At 40.6% G+C, this 22,834-nt stretch overlaps 1 protein-coding gene across 1 annotated transcript in view; it reads left to right on the plus strand.

The window, feature by feature from the left end:
* The window catches only part of edc4 (enhancer of mRNA decapping 4), a 38,285-nt gene that overhangs the window by 848 nt on the left and 14,603 nt on the right, over nt 1-22,834 (plus strand). Inside the window, exons 2-26 of the mRNA XM_080474965.1 lie at nt 2,756-2,915; nt 2,986-3,097; nt 3,798-3,897; nt 4,884-5,070; nt 5,995-6,142; nt 7,349-7,453; nt 8,023-8,135; nt 8,239-8,322; nt 8,874-8,969; nt 9,729-9,828; nt 10,228-10,408; nt 10,732-10,798; nt 12,705-12,796; nt 12,919-13,091; nt 14,054-14,133; nt 14,290-14,419; nt 14,512-14,801; nt 16,029-16,259; nt 17,400-17,501; nt 17,603-17,746; nt 18,259-18,295; nt 18,724-18,871; nt 19,117-19,245; nt 21,678-21,793; nt 21,887-22,052. Of these exons, the coding sequence (XP_080331091.1) occupies nt 2,756-2,915; nt 2,986-3,097; nt 3,798-3,897; nt 4,884-5,070; nt 5,995-6,142; nt 7,349-7,453; nt 8,023-8,135; nt 8,239-8,322; nt 8,874-8,969; nt 9,729-9,828; nt 10,228-10,408; nt 10,732-10,798; nt 12,705-12,796; nt 12,919-13,091; nt 14,054-14,133; nt 14,290-14,419; nt 14,512-14,801; nt 16,029-16,259; nt 17,400-17,501; nt 17,603-17,746; nt 18,259-18,295; nt 18,724-18,871; nt 19,117-19,245; nt 21,678-21,793; nt 21,887-22,052 (3,291 nt within the window). The remainder of the gene's footprint in view (nt 1-2,755; nt 2,916-2,985; nt 3,098-3,797; nt 3,898-4,883; nt 5,071-5,994; nt 6,143-7,348; nt 7,454-8,022; nt 8,136-8,238; nt 8,323-8,873; nt 8,970-9,728; nt 9,829-10,227; nt 10,409-10,731; nt 10,799-12,704; nt 12,797-12,918; nt 13,092-14,053; nt 14,134-14,289; nt 14,420-14,511; nt 14,802-16,028; nt 16,260-17,399; nt 17,502-17,602; nt 17,747-18,258; nt 18,296-18,723; nt 18,872-19,116; nt 19,246-21,677; nt 21,794-21,886; nt 22,053-22,834) is intronic.

Below are 22,834 nucleotides of genomic sequence, written 5' to 3' on the forward strand. Positions count from 1 at the left end.
AAAAAATGTCGTCAGTAAGAAGAGAAACTGAACCTAAAAAGGGAGGGAACTGTCCCAAATCATCGGAAACCTAGTGAGAGCAACAGGGTTTACTATTGTTTATTTCACCTGACTTAACATCAAATGTCTCGTTCACCCCACGCGACCTCTTCAAAACCACGAGTAGAGTGTAATAGCACTTGAGGTTGACTTTTTCAATAATTACAAATAATAATCTGATTATGATATATTCATACTAATTGGGGCTACAAACATGTGAGATAATATTGAATATTATAATATGACTAGAGATAAGTGCTTAAGTTTACAGTGTTTATGTCTTTGTTCTTTCTCCTTTGGGATCTTCCTTCTAATCCATCATAGGGCTAACACAATGAGAGACTCAATCCACACACACACAAATTTGGAGTCTGAGAGGAACTTAACGTGTGTCTTTGGATTGTGTTAAGAGTACCTGGCATGAGCATGCACAGGGAGAACGACCTTTTGTTTCTGGAAAAGATTTGTGACACAGGTTGGCATAAACCTCCTAATTAGAAATAGTGGCATAGATTCAAAAAGGGGCTGCAAGGATTCCTTTGAGATTTTGGTCCATGTTGACATGATGACATCACCCAGTTGCAGCAGATTATTCGGCTGCTGGTCCATGATGTAAACATCCAGTTGTGATGTTGGTGCAACTAATTTGAGATTATCTGAATTTTTTGACATGACGTGCTATCCTGCTGGAAGTATCCCATGCTTCTGTTGTCCGAGTTTTTATGAACAGTCGCCTCAGTTTCCAGTTCTTAACTCACAGCAGGTCTTCTGCTGCTGTAGACCCTCAGCTTCAAGCTTCACCCTGTTCGAAGCAATAACAGAGGCTCTTCTGCACACCTTCATTGTAACCAGTGGTGTTAGAGTTACTGTTGGCTTTTCTAGTCTATCTATACTCCTCTGACGTCTGGCATTAACAAGGAATTTATGTCTCAGAGAACTAGTCACTGTATATTTTCTCACTGTTCTCTGTAAATCCCAGTCGATCAGCATTTCATGAAATACTCAGACCAAACAAGCATGCCACAATTAAAGGGCACATTCACACTGCAGGGAAATGTGACACATTTCCGATTTTCTGCTCACAAGTGACCTACCTATATGCGACCTGTTTTGTGACGGTATAAACATTGCAATTCGGATTTTTTTCACACCAGATCCAGGCATCGATCACATATGATCGAGACCCATGAATAAGCGCTGGAGGAAGTGGCTCTGCCAAAATGTTAGAAGTTGTGCTCTCTGATCTTATTTAATGTCCTTCTTTTCCTCGTCATTTTGTCTATATTTTTCTGGCTCCTATTGCACATAATGTTCACATGGCAGTCTGATAGAGGTCGCAATTAAAATGTAGTGTAAACGTAAAAAAAAGAAGATTGCAGCAAAAAGTCAGAATTGAGCATCAAGACCTGCAGTGTGAACGTAGCCAACATCACTCAACTCACTGACATTGAGTTGCTGTCTTTTGATTGGTGGATGAGCCGTTTGTACTAATGAGTAGTTGAACAGGTGTATCTAATAAAGTACCCTGCTGCACTTTGCCTTCAAAGTCAGGTCACATTGACACAAACCTGGGTCCGTGTCAAAGAAGATTTTTTTGTAAACGTAGATGGGGAAATATCCGTTTTTGTAAAAACACGGGTACGTATAAATGTGGCCTCAGTTGTGTCGACCTTAACATGGCAGGTGTGCACGTCACGCTGAACAATGTGTTTTGATGAAGGACACAGTTTATGTTGTGCCATGTCCTCTTCAGAAGAAATCCCCATATGCTCTGCCCTTGTTGTGAAATAGTTCAGTGAATTAGTATTGAACAGTTAATTACCTGGATGTCACAGGAGAAATTAACCTCTAAAACACAGTTTTAAAGCTGATAGACTTTCCCACCTTCAGGCATCCCGATTCATTATTAAATATGGAGAACAGGCAGTAAACAACTTTAAGCTAAACTTATTTAGAAGTGTCCTGGTATTTTAATGGCTGTGAGCCAGCAGGCACACAATCAGAGCTTTGGAGCTGGTCAGCACAGAACGAGTGCAGTCATTAAAAATGTATGTCGAGAAAACAAGTGCCCCAAAATTAGACTGACATTGATTTAGGTCTTTGTTAGTAAGAATGTGTGACGAGCATGATTCAGACCTCTTTGTCTTAAAGGAAAATCAGCAGGTAATTAGAGGTTTTTTGTTTGGTGTGTCCAGCATGTAGAGGCAAAGTCACAGACAAAGATGAGAATGTGTATCCACTTTGTAAAAAGTGGCTATCTTACTTTAGCAACAATAAACCTGCCGGCTTGTCTGAGAATACAAGAAACTGTTTCACTCCCTATTTCTTGTTTTACTTGCTGCGCTTTAGTTTGAAAGCTGTCAGCCGCTCATGTTTTCTAAATTTACTGAGGGTGAGGCTTAAGAGACAAGTATCCAGAAAAACAAAGTTGAAGCAGGTATTAAAAAATCAGGTCATGACGTTAGTAAAGCTAATTAATCAAATTGTGCCTTTAGTTTTTTTGTAAAAATCTTAAGATAAGATATTGAAAAGAATTATTTTGTGAAAGCATGTGTTAATTTGGCATTTAACTAAAACTGATTTCTTGGTGTGATAGTTTGTGGTCACAATGTGTTTTAGACTCTAGTATCTCTTACTTTGAAGACCTCGGCTCAACAGGCTTTGGATTTTTCTGCGTGTGTCTCTGAGTGACCCTGTTCTTTGTTTTCCTTCTCAGATTCACAGTCAAGTGTCGGCCAGAGGAAACCTTCCTTCAATGGAGAGCTGAACGGTTTATTGGGAGTGGGTCTGCTGGGAAACACAGATAGGTCGACCATGTCTGAATCCACCAGGCCCATCTCCACAGACCTCAGCATTGCTCAGGAGACTCAGATAATGTGAGTGAGCTCCGAGCAATAATGTTAATGTCTCCATTTCAGAAACTGAACTGATGTGCTGTGATTTCAGCTGCCTCTCCGGTGACGATGGTTCGACCTGCATTCCCATCACCTCCAACAGTGTGGAGATTGTGGCAAGTCAAGACTCCAGCATCAACAGCAAGGCTCGAGGCAGCAACAAGGTAAGAAGCAGCAGAGGCAGTCAGCATCTGAAACACTTTGTACCTGAAAGTCATCCGAGGCTGTTCTTTTTTTTTTTTTTTTTTGTTCACCTACACGTGTGATGACTCAACATGAAATCATGAGTTTGCTTTCTCTGGAGTGACGGGCTGCGACGTTTTTAAAGATCACTTCAGCATTCTTTACCCCCTGCCATCTGAATGTTATCTCTTTCTGTTACATTTCAGTATGACATGACATGACAGTAGCAGTAAGTCTGGTTATTTCTCTCTGGCTGAGAGATCAAGTTGCCCTGTTTCCTTGAACCGTTGAATAAAGGGTTGAGATGTGTGCACACAATCCCACGTCTCGCTTTCGCCAGAAGCTCGACCATATTGAACTTGGATTTGTTAGTTCGACCAATAAAGCTTCATGTTTTTTTGAAGTGGCAGCAGCAAGTCTGATCAGAAAGAGATGTGCTGATTTCACGGCTTTGAGTTTCACCACATCCTCCAATTCCCTGTTTTCCCATCAGACTGGGCCGGTATAATGCAACAGTGTTTACATAATGTTATTGTAAGCACAGAAAACATTGTGAATCTCATTGAATACGTGTGTTTTCTCTTGAATTCCACATCCTGGTTAACAAAAAAAAAAAAAGGCAATGGATTTTGTTTTAAAAAAAAAAAAAAAAAGTTTTTTGAAAGAAGTTGTTTCATTCAGGTGAAGATTCAGCCTGTTGCAAACTACGACTGGGAGCACAAGTATCATTACGGCAGACTGATCGCCGTGTCCAACGCCTTCGTGGCCTACGCGATCAGAGGTGAGAGTCTTGCATGTTTCAATTTATAGTAAAAATCAAAACTCCTGATTAACTTAGTTTCTAAGTTCGCTGATGATAGCCATGATAAGATGATTGCCAAAGCTGAAGAAGCAAGAGAAGCTATTCTAATTAGTTTTTCTGTTTTTGCACCTTTATTTTGTTTTTACTATTCTCTATAATTAAGACCATGTATAAACATCTCTCTGTAATGTAAACATTTTTTAATTATTGTATTAACATGGTAAAAATCTTCAATAAAATATATATGGCAAATAAAAAAATCAAACACTCCCACAGACACCCACACCCAAAGCTATCTTTGTTTTTCTCCTGATGAGGCAGAAACAGCTGTACCGAGTTGACCTCATCAGACACACGATATCGTTATCTTTGCATTTTATCATATCACCAATAACACTGACCGACCGTATAGAACGCTTCCTCCCGGTATCTCTGTTTTCTTGATTTTTAAAAGCATTCTTGCTTTAACTGCGTGTTGACCTTTCTTAACCCTGTTCCCTTTCCTCCTTCATTTTAAAAGTTTTGAACTCGATAGATGTCAATGCAACACAGAAAAATACTAATATTTAACTAATCCGACAAGTAGCTTTGGCAAACAAAGTCTTTGCTGTTTTAACTAATCATTTCTGAAATAATCTAAAACCCTCAAGTTCTGGATTATCAGTCTGGCCATCTACACAAACTTGAACTTTATGGAAGTTTGCTAATGATCTCAACACTTTTTCAACAAACTTTTGGGACACTTAGAGCCATTTTCTGCTTGTGACCATGTGGCATTCATTCTAACAAGCCTGTAGAGTGGGCAGAATGTATCAGAAAGTTTGTATATCTTTATATTTCTCCCGGTATCTGACTGAATGTGAACCTTTGAGTCTTCCTGTGGGTGTTCAGTTGATGTGATCTGTATTGGAACCACAGGTTTTTAGTTTTCCCTCCATTTTTACAATAAACACTTCTTCCCCCAGGAGCCACCAACAATGCGATGATCCGTGTCCTGAGCTTGGGTGTTGGCGAGCGGTCGCTGCTAAAGGGATTCACCGGCGCCATCACAGACCTGGCGTTCGCCCACCTCGACTCCTCCCTGCTGGGCTGCGTGGACGAAGCAGGCAACCTGATGGTGTGGCAGCTCACCTGCACGGGCAGCAAGATACTGTATCCTGAGGTGAAGGAGTCTATATACTGTGAGTGTGGAAATGTAGACGTGGATGTGAACTGTTTTTACTTCATCCTTTCTCTCACCTCTTTTGATTCCACTTTGACAAGGAGTTCATCTAAATATTCAAGAATTTCAGCCATAAAGGGATATCGAGGGATATTTGTTGACCTAATGTCATACTTAATCTTGTGACATTTTATAAAAAGTGTCACTCAGCTGTAATGTTTAAAATAAGCCTGTAGAAGTTTGTCTGCGATAATGACATGATAAAAGTGCTGACTGTGGCCTGTTTATGCTCCTGCAGCAGATGTTGACTCGTCCTTAAAGGAGTCATCCGCTGGTATTCTCTCGTATCCAGTTTCCCTTAAATTGTCTTTAAATCAATTCTTAAAATTTATGAGGGAAAAAAATCAAATAGAGATCTCATTCTCATCCCTTTTCATACCCCAACTTAATCTAGACAGAGCATCTGCAAGATTTTGACTGTCACGGATGTTAGGTGCGTGTTGATTGGCTGCAGGAACTGCCAACCATGGTGATAGCGTAGCAGTATGACAGGAATGTTTTCAGTGGTGATGCGTGGCGAAAACCAACTGTCTGGTCGCAGTGTTCTCTGAGTTTCAGAAGAAATGAGAGGAACCATACCACATGAAACGATATGAAGGCAATTCAGCTGGGAAATTCAGATACGTTACTTCTTGTTTGTGTTAGAGACTTCACATAATTTTAGTGCACAGCTGTAGGGAATTAACTGCAGAATGACAGCAGAGTTGCCAGGTAGACAGACATCCACGTTGTGAAAAAACAAACCCTTTTTATTGCTTCATTCAGATCTCAGAAAAAAGCTCTGGGACTTTGCTCGATCTGGTGGTCGAAACAAAACCTCCAGGAACCTTTTCCTTAACCCGAGTTACAAACAGAGATCAGATCGTGGTTCACATCCAGCGGCCAGAAGGCACTCCACTGAACTCACACAGACGTCTCATCTGGTGCCCGTTCATCCTCGACGACAATGAAGAGAACCAAGACGACACCAGCCAGACACTGGCTCTTCTACATGAGGACAGGGTATGTCTGTTTTACACAGCTGGACGTAGAAGCTCAACTGCCAGAAAGACGAGCGTGAGCTTTCAGCTTGTTTTCAGAGATTCATTAGGATGAATAAATTATGATTGAAGCAACACCGAAATAATCGTTTACAGATCTGTAAATCAGGTAAAATGTCTCTGTCAGAGGTGTCAAACTGTTTTTAGTCCACTGGTCACATACAGTGTAAAGTCATCTCGAGGGGATCGGACCTATAAAAAAAGTGACTTGCTAAATTTTCCAGAATTGCAGTTTTTTTAGTGCAAGTACCTTGTGTTAACATACAGATTATTGATTAGATTTCCTTTTACAAAACCTTAACAAGTTGCATAATGCACCTTGAATTGGCGCAGTGGTTAGCAGTTTTTGCCTCACAGCAAGAAGGTCGTGGGTTCAAGTACCATCCCGGCGCCTTTCTGTGTAAAGTGTGCCTGGTTTTTCTCCCACAATCCTAAAAACATCCACAGTGGGTCCTTGGGCAAGACTCCTTGGCTCCTACCAGCCCCACCCCACCACCACCAAACCTTTAGCAGCTAATTTTCACTGCTGTATAACCGATCACCAGGATCAGGTCTTGGAGTTGCATTATGTCCCCTCTCACAGCCCCAATGTGAGCTTTTAAAGAAAAATTCATATCATTGTTTGCCTTTTACATTTTTAATGCCTCTGTTTTCTGTTTCTGTTAACTTTATTCATATATTTTCCAAATACAGCTGCGTAGGTGGTGTACAGGATCCTTGTGATTTAAATATGACACATTCAACTCAGTAGAGTGTGGAAATTAAAGTAAAACAAAGTAGATCCATTTGTAGTTGTGGTTTATTATTATTTTGTCATTCACTCTTGCAGTGGTAACAAAACCCCCTTGTAAATAAGAAGTCCGTTAAATAACTGTTGGAATATCTTCTCTCAAGAAATACCCTATTTAGGAGCATTTTTCTTTTTGCATAAATGATTGAAAAAGGAGGTTTATAAATCTCCCTTGGAGGATGCTGTAAAAAGTACAGGTCAAAGTAGAAACATTAAAATTTGATATTAACATTTGTTGTACTTTCTGTATCTGTAACACCTCATTACTATGTAAAAAAAAAAAGGCACATCTTTCCAAATAACAGCCAGATTAATGCAGTCCCATGTGGACGTCCCACTTCATGAATCACGTAAGGAAACATCTTTCTTCTCCTCCAGGCTGAGGTGTGGGACCTGGAGGCCCTGAGAGCCAACAACAGCAGCTGGCCTGTTGATCCCTCAGAACTGAAAGACGGCCTCATCACCATTAAGGGTCACACTCAGGTGGGTCTTTTGATTCCTTTCAGCGTGAGACACATCTGCATCGCTTATCTTTTGTGAAAGCCTTCTTTGAACTACTTATTTCATTTCAATTTTATGTTAATGATACACTTTGAAAAAAACATTTCTTATTGTGAACATTTGAGCTTTACTACAGTTATTTTGTCTTGATAAGATTATAAGAACTCGTCAGGTACAGCAATCCTACATTCTACAGGCAAAAATATGTAAATATACAAAGAAGTTTGAATAAAAAGAGGCAGAATAGAATAAGTAACTTTTTCCATCTTTACAACATGCTTGATATTAATGGTTGTTTATTTCTGTTTTCCCCCTTTGTTTTCTTCCTGATAAATGTGAAACTGTTTACTTGGATGTCTTAAATCAATTAATAAAATTTACAAAATAAAAAACAAAAATGGCTACAAAAGCCTTAAAATTCTATGTAAATCCAAACTGCAAGTGGGATTTTGGTTATGTGTGGAGTGAGCTGCTGAGTATTCAGATTGATCTTGGTGGCGTTACGTAGATTCCTCATTAATAACCGTTTAATGTTTAATGTGTTTCTGTAGAGAGTCAGTGAAGGCGCGCTTTCTCCTGATGGAACAGTGTTAGCCACAGCCAGCCACGACGGATACATCAAGTTCTGGCAGATTTACATCGAAGGTGGTCAAGACAAACCGAGGTGACCACAGCAGAGTCCAGCATCTTCTCATACATACAGTATCTGATCGTCTGCTTTCTCTTCCTCGCATTCTGATTTTTCCCTTTTCTTGTTCACGGCTCAGGTGTCTTCATGAGCTGCGGCCTCATGCAGGACATCCCCTCTCCTGCCTTCTGTTCTGCGACAACCACAAGCGGCAAGATCCCGAGTCAGTATAACACACACACACACACACACACACACACACACACACACACACACACACACACACACACACACACACAAAGCTTGTAAACCACGAGCTGAATATGAGACACCAAGTATAGAACCGTCACACTTTATCATAAATATTTCCAGGGAGGAAGCATGTTTAACTGGGATCAATACATACAGCATTATGCTTTTACTTCTGGACTCAATTCGGTAAATTAACTTTAAGATGAGAAACAATTTTAGTTTGTAAACGGCACTCTGCCGTTTACATGCACACTGTAGGTGTGGTTTTTCAAACAAATAGCACTTTGTTGGTATTTAAGCAACTTTCGAATAAAAACCTCAAATACACTACTTTTGAAACCATTATTGCATTTTGCACCTATGAATGTTTTCAATTGCTGCAAATCATTGTTTTTTATTAAAGAAAAAAAGATTTGATGTTTGTCTTTATGCTTTGCCTTCTTTTTTATTTCCGTGACTCTCAGGCAGTGATGGCACGAACTTTCTGGTCTTACTCCTCGGATATCTTGTTTCTCTTTTCAGTGTTCCTTTCTGGAGGTTCCTGATAACTGGAGCAGATCAGAACCACGAGTTAAAGATGTGGTGCACCGTTTCCTGGACATGTTTACAGACCATCAGGTTACATCCCTTTAAATCTAAGTTCTCCTCTCCTGAACTGTCTCCACAAGAGTTTTTCTTTTGCCTGTTAAAGAAACATTGAAGTGAATGTCAGAAAGCGGTTTAATTCAATACCTTTAGGGTGAAAACACTATGAAATTGAAGAGGCGTGTTCATGTTTTGATTGACATTTGCAACATTGAATTGGGCTTTATTATTGTTTTTATCTGAAGCAGCTTTTGGTGCAGAGGAAACACTTTCAAAGCTGCAGTTGCTTTTTATATCAAGGTTACCAGTAGATGCTCTCGAATCAGGAACAAAAAATAAATAAATAGAATTTGATTTGAAGATACTTTAATATACTTTTTTGTGACCGTTCATTGGCATGGATCTTTAATCTTTGATCTTTAAGTCATTGTGTTTTTTTTAACCGGCCGGAGTGTTTCGTCACTTTGAAGCAGCAGCAGGAACGATTCTGTTTGCGTCAGCCATAATTTCACCCTGTTCCAGCAACAAGTGGTGAGCCAACAATAGAAAGAGGCTTGGTTTTTTCCAGGAACAAACATGAACATAAATGACAGGTTCATGTAGGCGAGAGCTGATCCCAGATTTTTATAGAGAGACAGAGAGAGCTTTCTCACAAGTCTTCAGCACAGATAAACGAGCTGAGCTAAGAGGAGGACCATCACTGTTTGCTCAGTGAATAACTACAGGAGATGGCTCAAGATCATGTCCACATACTCAACGTGTGTTGTTTTGTTTTGTTTCACTCTCTTGCAGGTTTTCTCCTGATCCGTTAAACTCTTCGATCACACCGAGTCTCAAAGCCTGTCTGGACCTTTCTGCCGAGTATCTGATCCTCACTGACGTTCAGAGGAAGGTCAGAAAATACTCTCAGCTGTGTGGATTAAACAGTGTTCAAATATTTATGGAGAAAAATAAACAAGCTTTTTTTTTTTTTTTTTCTCTCTCGATCAAATCAGGCCACTGATGACACTGCAGTTGCATTACATTTTGGTCATTTAAAAAGGCAGGCCTCAAATATGATGCTAAGAAAGGTCAACATCATCGTCGTTCAACCAGAAACACTAAATCACTGCTGGTTCAGTTGGAAGTGACATTATGCTCAAACTAAATTTTCTACCCAGGTTTATTAAATCCTTGTCCCGCAGTGTAGCAGGCAATAACCTGATCAGACTGCCAAAATCACAATCTAGCCTGCTATGTAAATCCACATCAATGTTTAGGATGGAGGTTGACATGTTCTCATGTTTGTCAGGTTCTCTACGTGATGGAGCTGCGGCAGGACCTGGAGAAAGAGAAGGCGAGCTTCACGGCCGTGTCAGAGTTCCTGCTCACCCACCCGGTGCTCAGTTTCGGGGTCCGCGATGTGAGCCACTGCCGGCTGCGACACACCGAGGTTCTCCCTGCAGAGGAGGAGAGCGAGAGCATGACCACAGGTACACACGCACGCACGCACGCACGCACGCACGCACGCACGCACGCACGCACGCACGCACGCACGCACGCACGCACGCACGCACGCACGCACACACACACACACACACACACACACACACACACACACACACACACACACACACACACACACACACACACACACACACACACACACACACACACACACACACACACACACACACACACACACACACACACACACACAGAGAGAGAGCCTGGACTGCAGCTGATATTTGGATGGGCAATACGCTGCATTACTGTTTCCAAATGACACTCATTATTTCTTCTTTCTTGACTCTAGAGGGCACTCAAGGACCGACAGAGTCCAAGTCTGGCATCCAAATTAAACTCTACTGTGTCCACACCAAGTAAGTTTTCTCTCAGTGTCTGGAGTCTGTGTGAGCATTTGTTAGTGTGCATCAAGCAAACTAAAAATGTCCCCCAAGGACAGTTTGTCTCATTGGAAATCAATGATGAATCACTCCGAATGGCCTTCAATGTGATTGTCCTTTATAACTGTCAATGTGGAGGCTCTTTGTCATATCCTTAAATAGTATTTTTTTCACTTTTTAATATTGTAGCACAGTTAAAAGGTGATAATAGGACATGTTCACTTTCTTATAGTATTTTGTCATTAGTCTGTTATCTGAAACAGGAATTGTAAAAAAGAATTAGGCAAGGAAATGTGCGTGTTATAACATAAATAGATCGATATGTATTTTAGTGTCCTGGTGGGAACATTTGTCTTTGGCAAATACATCACTACCTATGTGATGTGGTAAACAAAGAACTAGAATTACCCCTAAACTATTTCAGGCTATTTTTTTTTTTTCTACCAATATATTATTTTTGATCATATGACTTAATTGTAAAAATGTATCTTTGTTTACACACGCGCATAGACTATCATACGATTCATTCAGTGTTTCCTTGATGCAACTTTGATCGGATTAATACATGTCCATGTTACCACAGCTACTGTATTATATTATTAAAAAAAAGTTGTGATTTCAGCTTCAAAAACTTGATGTTTAGTCTTTAATTTAATTAATCAAATGTTATTGGTTCATTAAGGTAAAAAGTCCCCAAATAGAATTTATTTATTTTTTTCCTGATTTCTGTTTTCCAAGTTCTTATTGGGATTTTTGGGAGCACACATGCAGCAGATTTTAAGTCTTCAGGTCTTTTTTGTTGGCCCTTTAATGTACCGTACAGCTCTGAGCTCTTCTAATGTGTGAATGACCCTTCTTATAAAACTCCTCCGGAATTATCACAGATAAATGGCACTCAAACCTGTCCCTGAAAAACTCAAAAATACATAAAAAAAAAAAAAAGAAGAAGAAGCTGATAAACAACTATTTTTGAACGTACCATGGTTAAGCACACAGAGCTGCTGCTCGTGTGTTACCTGAAATTACACCGAAAGTCTCAACTGAGGACTTGTTATACTATAGAGACAAAACCTCGATTTGAACCATTTCAGTCAACTTTGTGCCAGAAGGAGCCGTGGTTATGTTTGAAGTTTCAAATCCACAGCGTATTTTGACAAACTGCCAGAGTTGAAACTAAATGTAAAAAAATATATATTAGTTCAAGTCATTTGTTGTAGTTTCAACTGTTTCTGTATATATGAAGTATCGAAACGTCCCAATTTAGTGCCTAAAAAAATAGAAATACTTAAAAGTATCCATTTAGATATGAAAACAAGCCTGTGATCAATCAAAAAATAAAACAAAATACATAAATAAAACAATCAACCTCACTGTCTTACTTATTTAAAAGTCATAATTATACCTGTCTTCCCATAGTTGACACAGAATAGATTAGAAGTATGTATCACGAGGCTCCGGGAAGATTTTGGCTCTCTGAAGCTAAATGAATAAATAAATGTTTTTATCTACAAACCAGACACATTTCAAAAAGATTCTTGTCTTTTTGAAAAACTTAACAAAAATGACTGACTTTGTTGGGTTTATTATGCATAAAACCCCCAGTCATGACACACTTCTTAATAAAACACTAGTTTAAGGAGTTTTTTTTTTCGTGATCTGCAGGGGTTCGTTTTGTTCTTTCAGTACATGCTCTCTAGAAGTTAAAATCAGGTGTGATGGCATACTCTCCACCAGTGACCATGTACACAGTTCGAAGCATCTACTCTTCTGTATCGATGCTGTTTGCTCTTGTTGCTCTTGTTGCTCAAAGCAAGTAACACGCTCAGGGTCTAAACTTTAGTACTTTGGTTCGTCTTTAAATTGTCTGCATGTGTGTTTTCAGGAGTCTGCAGGATGTCCAGATCTGGTTTCAGCCTCATGGGGGTCCCAGCTCTGCAAGCTTTCTTCCTCACTCTGATTCTCAGGAGAACTTTGGTGAGCTATAGATTGATTAAACCGAAAGCGCACACAATTCTGTATGGACAAATCCCAGTACGTAGAAATACAGTATGTTTTCACTGCATTTCTCCACTCAAATCCGCTGCTCATTTTCTCAGCTGGGTTTTCAGACCAGAGCTCTGACAAGGAGTCAGGAAGCGGCTCCCAGACCGACCTGAGGAAGATCCCATCGCTTCCTCCCCCGTCTGATTTCCTGTCCAACTCGGGCTCCAGCAGTGGAGCGATCCCCAAACTGATGACCCCCGACGCCTTCATGACACCCAGCACTTCGGTAAGGACTCACAAGCTAGTGCTCTGCAAGACGGCATGTCAACTCGTGGTACTACTCAGTCAAGTTAATTGGAGGCTTTGGAATTTGTTGCAGTTAATTTCATATTGATTGCAAGCTTTTACCTTTGGTTTTGCAAATTTTCATCGAATTTGTGCAGAGCCTCACAAAATGTAAATTCTTTGAAATTAAGAAAAAACCTTTTGCTTTACAAAGAAAAATGTAGGTTGCATTTATAAAGTGTCAGAGGTACAATTTAGATATATTTTATTACATTTTAAGCTCTTGTTTACCTCTAAAAACCTCTTTTTTCAATCATGCATTTTCCCACTTTAGCTATTTAACTATTTATAGCAATTATTTTTCTTTTTTTTTCTTTTCCCCCTTTCCATCGTGAGTTACTTTCATTTATTAGTGCTATAAAATAATAAAAAGCTCTTATTGGTAGTAGAGATTTTCCAGTTAGGTTTCAGTTTCAGTTCATTAACCATTTGTAGTATGAAAACCACATTGGGAAAAAATGTGCAAGGAGCTCAAAGTGCACTGTCAACATTTCAAAAGACATTTCACGATAAAAAAAACAATCAGTGCCACATAAAATTCTATAGGGTGAAATACTGTACAATAAAAAGTGCATACAAAATTAAAGTGCCTTGTTCAAAGTCATCACAGCTTCAGGAAAGAAAATGTCAGATGTTATCTCTCCCATGTACCAAACCTTCACAGGAACTAATAGTAAACTAATCCAATCAAAACTCAAATAAGCTATAATGTTGCACAAAGGGTTATATAAAATGAGGGATCAAGTGTTCGCTGACCAAGCAACAATAATACAGACCCGATTGCATATCCAGTTCATTATGGAAACTCGTATTCCAGCAGCGGTCGTAACTTGACTTCAGTGTTGCTCTTGCCTCGTCTCTTTGACTCGCCTCCTTCTAATTGTAATTTTTGTCGCCCTCAAGGTACCTGCATCTCCAGGCAGCAGCGCCAGCAGTCTGACCATCGTGACAGCCATCAGCAGCAACTCTGACTCCACGAACAGGTGAGCTGCTCACTGTGGGTTGGAAGGGATGGCAGAGTGGTGGGCAGTGTCTGCAGGAAGGATGAGATGTGATTAGTCTGCTTTACAGGCCATGGATGAACTGCTACTATATCTTGAACGTGCATAGCTTCTCATGGTTATTTGTTCTGTGTGCAGAGCCATGGACGACATCAGTCAGAGTCCAAACAGAGCAGACAACAGCAGCAGCAGTCTGGCGCTCTCCGGTTCCACCAGCAGTCCCAGAGCCGTTTCTGCGGTGCTGCTGCCAGGACTTGATAACTTGCAGGTAAATCCTGATTGACTTAAATACTTATCTATTCCTCATGTCGTGCTTCAAGGATTGATTTAAATAAGTATAATCTTGCTCTCCATCTCCAGTCCCTAACGTCCCCCAGTGGTCCTCTGGCACTGGGCAGCCCTCAGGTCCTCGATCCTCCTCTCCTGCCACCTCTGGCGTCTCCCACTCGAGCCCGCTCACCCGACGTCATCTCCTCAGCCTCCACGGCCATGTCCCAGGACATGCCTGAGATCGCATCCCAGACTCTGCAGCGCAGTCTGATGCCCAACATAGAGCCGTTAGCTCTTTCTGCCCTCCAGACTGACAGCATGGCGTCTGCTGCCTCTGCCCTGCACATGCTGACCTCACCACGCACTAACAACAACAACAGGTACGATACATGTACTTTTGAAACCACGTCCCATCTCAGACGACAGGCGGCGATAATGTTTCCTTTTAGGTTGTCAGTTTTTAACCATTTCCTCTTGACCTATGACCATAAAGACAAAAAAAAAGTCTATAGTGAGCTAGCAAGTTGGCCAACCACACTGAAGTAGATTGTTTTGAGTTCGCACTTTGAAAACCTTGATTTATGTCGCGCGAACATGTTAATTTGATAGTCCAGTTTTAGTAGGACTATCACAACAATTTTGGTTTTGAGGTGGCATGTAACACATCAGAGAACAGAGAGCAGCCCCAATTGAGATTTACATGCAAAAGAATTTTAAAGTTTTCTGATCGAAGGATGCCACAGTGTTCGACATGACTTGCCACATTGCTTTTTGCACACCCTCAAAAAAGCCAGCCAAACCGAGCTGGTAGAAACAGGCACCAACCATTAAACTCCCTCCTTTACTGTAACAACAATACTTTTATCAGTTTAACTGTAGTAACTGATTACATTTCTGATACTTTTTCTAGCATTCATTGCTTGCTACTTTTGTCTTGTACATGAAACAATTTTGGAGCCGTTTCTTCTCTCTTGGTTATGAGCTTTCCGATAAGTTTTCTCAAGGGTTACTATTTTACTAAGCTTTTGCTTACTGTATGGGGAGTGTCTCCTTAATCTTGAATAAACTCGGTCCTCCTGACAGCAACATGACAGATGGCCTTCAGTATCCAGATTAGCGTCGGCGTGCTTGAATAAAGGCTTCCCTCCCTTTCAGTGCACTGCCTGCATCCATCTGCATGTTAGTCGTTTATCTCATTGTCATCTGTTTTTTGTGCTGCATGTCACAGATGATCAGTTTGAATTGAGTAATCGTCGCTCTTCTGATTCACTCCAGCTGTGTTACAGCTTTTTAAATCAATAAATAATTGACTCAGAACCACCAGTAATACAAACAGATTTGTAACAAATTGGTGATCACATTCGTATCAAGATCTATCTTTTGTTATTATACAACTGTCTTCTTTCATTTTGTTTTATTTCTCTTTAATGTACTTGCCCTTTTAAATCCCTGTTAATATATAATTATTTAATTTTTGCTGTGAACATATTTCATCCTGTTAATGTTTGATGTACCGAACTTTGAATCTCTGGATTGTTGAAGTACGCTGTACACATACAGTTGGTTGCCTTAAATTCATAATCTATGTGTCATATTTTGCGTCCCAGCCTGTCGCTTCTTGAACTGGGTGGTGCAGAGGGTCCAGGCAGTGTGGTAGGGGACTCGGAGCCCAGACTCAGCCACACGCCATCTCTGCTTGAGAACGCACTATCGCAGGACAACGGCGGGGCGGGAGGAGGGTCCACGGACGGGGGGGTCAGCCTCACGCCTTGGCCTGCTGCTCCGGACATCACCAGGGAGACCAGGAACAGTCTGAGGGACAATGGTCTCAGCGACTGGTGAGTGAGCAAACTACGCACAAAATCTACAGAAATGAGTGTTTGTTGGAGCTTCCGCTGCTGGAAAAGCAAACATCTTTAAGGGACTTTGTGAGATGAGCTGCAGAGCTGGATGTCAAGTCGCTTCTGCAAATGACAAACTGCTTTTTCTGTAATTGACTCTTGTTTGGTGGGTTGGATGATCCAAGTCTGACTAAAATGTGACTAATTAGCATTTTTAGCAAAGAGGAGCTTCAGTTGTAGTGCTGCACACTATATTACAAATTTATCATCATGTTGATAACAAATTATGCAATATCTATATATTGCTAAAGAGTTGCTGAACTGGAAAAAAAACTTATCGTGCATGTCAAAATCTATGGCCAATCAGATGGAGCCCTGCTGCCTCAGATATCTACCCAGTTAGACGTGAGTGTGCGGAGAGAGCTTAGTGAGTGGCTAACTTCTCAGGCCTTATTTACATCATGTTTTTAGGTGAAAACTGTAACTCTGTTGCGTTTCCATGAGCCATACCGATAAATCCACCGTAAACATTGGCGCATGGTACCAGAAAGCCGCATCTTCTCCAGGGTTGCCTCACTGTTTTGAGCCCAAACACAACGTAAAACACTCCCACCTCGATTTAAAAAAAAAAAAACTGTGCAAATATCAACCTCTGTAGAAACTCATGTTGAAACCATAAAACTATTATAAGCGTAATGAAAATTTCTCCACATGCAAGATAAATAAAGGGATATCTTATCTTATCTTATGAAGAACTTTTCATAAGCACACAAGCAGCACTAAAAAGAAAAGAGGTAACACACACACAGGCTCCACACGAAGCGAAATTGGGTGGAAACCCACTCAATCTGGCAACATTGATCTTCTGCCTGAGAGTGGCGTGCAGTAGGCGTGGACAGACGCAGCTCATTGTACAGACACAGAAACATCCTCTAGAGTTCAGTAGAAAGACTTAAAGGAATGGCTGAAATTCAGGACCAGGGCCGGGCTTGGGGTAATACACTTTGAATACAGTGTTGTTGGACCTCTGACACCTATGTGAAATTGTTGAAAAACTTTATAAAATGGGACCTTTAAATTGTGGAGGTGTGTTTGTTGTGTCGGTCCTCTAAATGGTGTGCTGTGTGTCTGCTGTAGTTCCAGAGAGGAGTCGAAGGACAGGCACTTAAACTCTCCTTACCACCGACGCTCCTATCACTTGGCACAGAACGACAGCCCGGATGCTGTGGCAGAGCAGAGGTAACACAAGCAAACACAAATAAACTGACGGGTTCGCGGAGCGAGGATGTCGCACCGCAATGCACAGTCGCGCTCTTGATTTGTTTCTGTGTCCGGTTCAGTGACCCCGATGACGAGGTGGCCAGCTTGGCTTCGTCGTCCGGAAACTGCGGCTCACGCTCTTCGCACAGACTACCCGTTAAGGACTGGAAGGCTTCACCGCGAGGCTCTCCAAAACTAAAGAGGAAGCACAAGAAGGATGACGGGTACGTTTATGTTTGGAAGTGAAGGCGGCGCGCTTTGAAAAAAGCTCAGGATTGCTGATAGAAGATGAAGCTTTTAAACAAGACCATTATATTTTCCTCAAAACATCGGATGAGCCTGTTTACTTAGTGAAACACACACACACACACACACACACACACACACACACACACACACACACACACACACACACACACACACACACACACACACACACACACACACACACACACACACACACACACACACACACACACACACACACACACACACACACACACACACACACACACACACACACACACACACTTCACTGAGCTCATCTTAAATTAACTAAAGCTTATTTGCTAAGTACAAATATCTACAGTTTTCTCTGACTTTCTTTCAATCTCATAAATATCAAACAACGACATACCAGCACACGTAAGATGCTTATTCTTGTGAAACATATCCGCTGAGTTCAAGTGATACGTTGGCGAGTAAAAAACAAATATTTTTTTTTCCTTCTCGGCAGTGAAACATCTCAGTCCAGACAAATGGATTCTGCTCCGGTAAGTTATATTTCAATAAGTGCTTCCTCATAATTTCAGCGTCTTTAAGTCTTGAAACATTTGACAGTTCTGTTTTTGGTCTCTGAACATCTTAAATACCTTGACATCGTATGAGTTCCAAAGTTAGGAGAGCAGAGACAAATATTGTTTTTCTTCTGTTCCACCCATATCACAGCGGTGACCCCCACCTTTTTACCTGTCAAATAAAACTCAGAAGTTAAGAGTCCACATTTATATAAAATATAATGGATCATTTCCATCATCATTACTTTGTACATCTTCATGTATTGCGGTGCAGTCTACACCAACCTTTTTTCCCGGACTTTAACAGTCTGATTGCACGTCTTCATACGCGTTAATGTACGCACTTTACTGGGGCGGGAAAAAACCCTCTTTGGATGCTGACATTTCCCTCCATCTGTTCACAGTTCAGCGCAGAAGCTCAAGAAGAGTTGCTGATGTTGCTGCGCAGCCAGCAGAGGGAGTTAACTGAACTGCGTGGACAGATTGAAACCATGCAGAGCTCCATTATGTCTCGAGTAGAGCACGTCCTGACAAACCACCAGGAACAAGAACGTATCCTTCAGCCGTCTCTCACATGTTTATTATGCAGTTGTACCTTTCAGGAAACTCTTTCCATCTCGGGCTTTGTGAGCTGCCCTGAATGTGCACACATGCGAGTCGGGGGAAACAAAAGTGATGCTGCTCTGAGTACCTTTCCAAACACAACTTGCGCAGGCTTGTTGTTATACATCACACGCACATCACGGCGGTGATGATCCGTTCGCGTCCCTGTGAGCCTTGACATTTCACCACCACAGACCGCAGACTAGAGCGACTGCTGGCGCAGAGTCAGAACCACGAGCAGCTCAGCCACGCCCTCAGCTCGGCGCTGGCCATCAGAATGGACAAAGTGCTGCGGGACGAAATCAAGAAGACTGTCCCGCAAAGTAAGGACACACGCACGCACACAGCCAATAACTCACAGCGACATGTGCAGATGTAACGTGCCATTTACAGCTCGGATATAAACCTTGTAAGAACACTCAATGAAATACTTGAAAACTCGAAATGTTCCCCTGAAGGACGCTTCAAGTTTCTCTATTGGGGTTGAAGTTGATTGACACGGGGGCATCTCATTCAGGATTTACCAAATTTGGTTTAAAAAATGAATGACACTTGTGCTCGTCATCTCGCATGACTCCACATTTCCCAAAATGCACAGTGCACATAAAACACACGTTCAATCCATTCAAACTGTCGTATTAAAAAGGACTTTTTTTTTTTTTTTTTTTGTAAATAACACTTTGTAATGTAGGCCAGTAGTGTAATAAAAGGTAAAAAGAGGAATTTATAACCTTTGACTAATCTTCAGGGAGAAATCTCGTCCATGTGGCAATATTTTAATCTGGTATTTTAAAACCTGCCGCAACTTTGTTAATCTCCCATATTTTTCTGTGAAATGCATCAATGTGACCCACCAACTGTGAGCGAGAGATAGTTTGTGAATGTAAACACGACTCATCGGCATCTTTTTCTCAAATTTTGGTAGAAAATGAGATGCAGGAGCGACTGAACATTGTCGCATGTTAAAGGGCGGGTGGAATGAGCACATTTTAAAAGGACCAGACAGGAGGAAAGGAGGACTGACGCACACTTTAAATGTTAACCGTTAATCTGTATTCCCAGGAAGTGACCAGACAAAAGATGGGATTGATGATGTCTGCTGACAGACACACGTCACCAGTCTGCTCAGTTCAAGCAAATTTTACCTAAATGAGCAAAAATTGGAGCTTTAAAAGCTGTCGGGATGAGAAGCAACATAAATATAGAAGAGAAAAATGTTAACTAAGCATGATTACATTGAAATGGATCAGAAATGCCTTTTAGAAAAAAAATTGATATTTATAAAATATAACAAAGAATGAATAAAGTCAAGGAATAAATATGTATCTTTAAAATAAAGAGCACAGCCTGAGATAAAATACAATTTTCAGATTAGTTTTCTTATGGTGGGATTCAACCAATTTATTTAAACATTTTTATTTCCAGGTAAAATATCATTTCAAAGCATTTTTTTAAATTCACACTGTGAAGCATTAATGTATTTTGGATTTATTGTGTAAAAACTGAACTAAAGTTTTTTAGCATCTTGAATATTATTTTGTTTTTCCTTTTTTTTAACCAAAGACCATATTTAGTACTATAAAAAAACTTTTCTTTTGTAATAATTTTTTTGTCATTGAAATGGCAGAAGTGTTACTTTGTACATCTAGCTGATCTCATGTGTTTCCCACTACCCACACTCCATGTGTTAATGGCTTTTTATTTGAGGATTTTTTTTCATTTTGTATTGTTGGAACTAATCAAACTGAACCGATGTGTTTGTCTCCAGACTCTGCAGACTATTCAGGCTCAGCACTCTAAATCTACTCACTTCTGTTTTTCTTGGGTTATTTTGGGCCAATTTGGAGGATTAACATGATTTCTTTTGCTTGCCTTTGACAAATATTGATCATACCTTTGGGGAAGATGGCTCAGAATAGTGTAAATGTGGCTTCTGGTTATAATCTTGAATAGAATAGTTGTAAATATTGCTTAATACTGTGTTGAATGCTTGTTATGAAGTATTTCTTTAATAGATTACTAGTGTTTGAGGTGTAAGACACTAAAATTTAGAGAACGCTTTGGGGAGACAGTTTTCCTGCTTCGCTTCACCTTCCCCCGAAGCTCATCGTGTATTATATTTCTCCACCAAACTCAATAAGTTAATTTAATTTGGAAACTGACTTCACCTGCCTGACATTCTTAGATGATTAATCAAAGCGACCTGAACAAAAAGTAGTTAGTTTTAAAAAAAACACTAATAATTATTAATTTATGATTAAAAAAAGAATAAAAGTGCGAAACTGACCAAAATGATCTTGTATTTCACAACACAATAGTTGAACGAAAAGCTCACAAATAGGCCAAAATTGTCATTGAATGTCTTGAAAAGCTTCAACAATTCAGCTTTGTACTTATACCGAATCACTCCTTTTCTTTATTGGAAATGTGATTTGTTCTTTATTTATTTACTTATAATTGTTAATTTTGAGTAAAAAAGCAAAAACTGGAAGCAACCATATATGGTTATGGACACTAAGTGTGGATCTGAGGAAGTAAACAGGCTCAGTTAAAAAGGCTCTGTATTTGGACAATCCTGAACATTTATTGAATTTAAAAAGAGGTATAGAAATAAATTTTAAGGTTGAGCCGGAGCAGCGGTACAATGATGCGTCAAGTGTCGCTTCTTGCTATAAAACCCTGAAGACAGACTGATCATATGTGTTTACAGAGTGGATCTTGCTGATGTGTTTTCATGATTCGCTCTGCTCTCTAGCTGTCTCTAAAACGCTGGAGCCGGTGACGGGGCAGCTGAACAACACCATTGCTGCTAAACTGAACTCTGTGGAGGCCAACCTCAAGGACAACATTGGCAAGATGGTCAAGTCCAAGGTCGGTACCCCGGTCTCAATGCACCAACAGTTTACTCTCCCCTCTCTCTTCTTTTTAGACGTGAATCAATCTCTGCTCTTCTTTCCCGTCCAGAACACGACAGATGCGATCGGTCGAGCAGCGGCTGAGGCCATGCAGGGACCGATCCTGGCCGCTTATAAAGACGCCTTCCAGAGCATCGTGCTGCCGGTGTTCGAGAGAGGCTGCCAGTCCATGTTTCAGCAAATCAATGACAGCTTCAAGCAAGGCACACAAGAATGTGAGTATCACTTTTAACTGTGGTTTATAATTAATTTTCCATCATGAATTATCTCCACGGGTATGGATAGATTTTAGGTTGTGCGCGAATCTACAAAAAACTATTCACATGAGGTGATCCTTTTCAAAAAAACATATATTTTTTAAATTTAACAAGAAAAGGTTTATTAAATAACAAAACTAATGCAATTGAACACAATTGTGGAGGAGGTTGTCACTAGGGGGTTGTGCCAAACAAAACTATAGGTACAATAAAACCAGGCCTCACCATCTCTTAACTATAGAACCGAACTCAAAGAAAAGTCTGACTGACTTATGTAACAAAGAAGAGCTTTTAACCAAAAGTAAATCCAGGTGTGTCACCAACCCAGTAACCTAGTGTAACCTAATATAAGGCACACTGGTTGCTGTGATTGGCCGGTCCGGAAGGAGACGAGCCACAGGTGCAGGCCAATTACACTGATGACACCTGAAAGCAGAAAGGACGAGGGAGAGAAAAGAGCAGAAGGAAGAAAAAACCCAAACCACAAGTTAAACAATTTGTTTTATTATTTACAAAACTGTTTAGCTGTGATTCAGCCACCTGCCACTAGTCTGAGCTACAGAGCCGTGAGACAGCAGTGCTGGAGGAGACTGCAGCACAGAGCAACATTACTTTATGTTTGAAATGGAACACGAGGCAGCATGTCGGCTGTGTCTGGAGAAAATAAACCTGGATCTACGCTGAAGCAGTTTTAAAACTTGCCGGAGAAATTGTTGGCAGAAATGTTCCCTCGGCATTGT

This window comes from Lipophrys pholis (assembly GCF_963383615.2).
Source record: "Lipophrys pholis genome assembly, chromosome: 11".
Classification (NCBI taxonomy): domain Eukaryota; kingdom Metazoa; phylum Chordata; class Actinopteri; order Blenniiformes; family Blenniidae; genus Lipophrys; species Lipophrys pholis.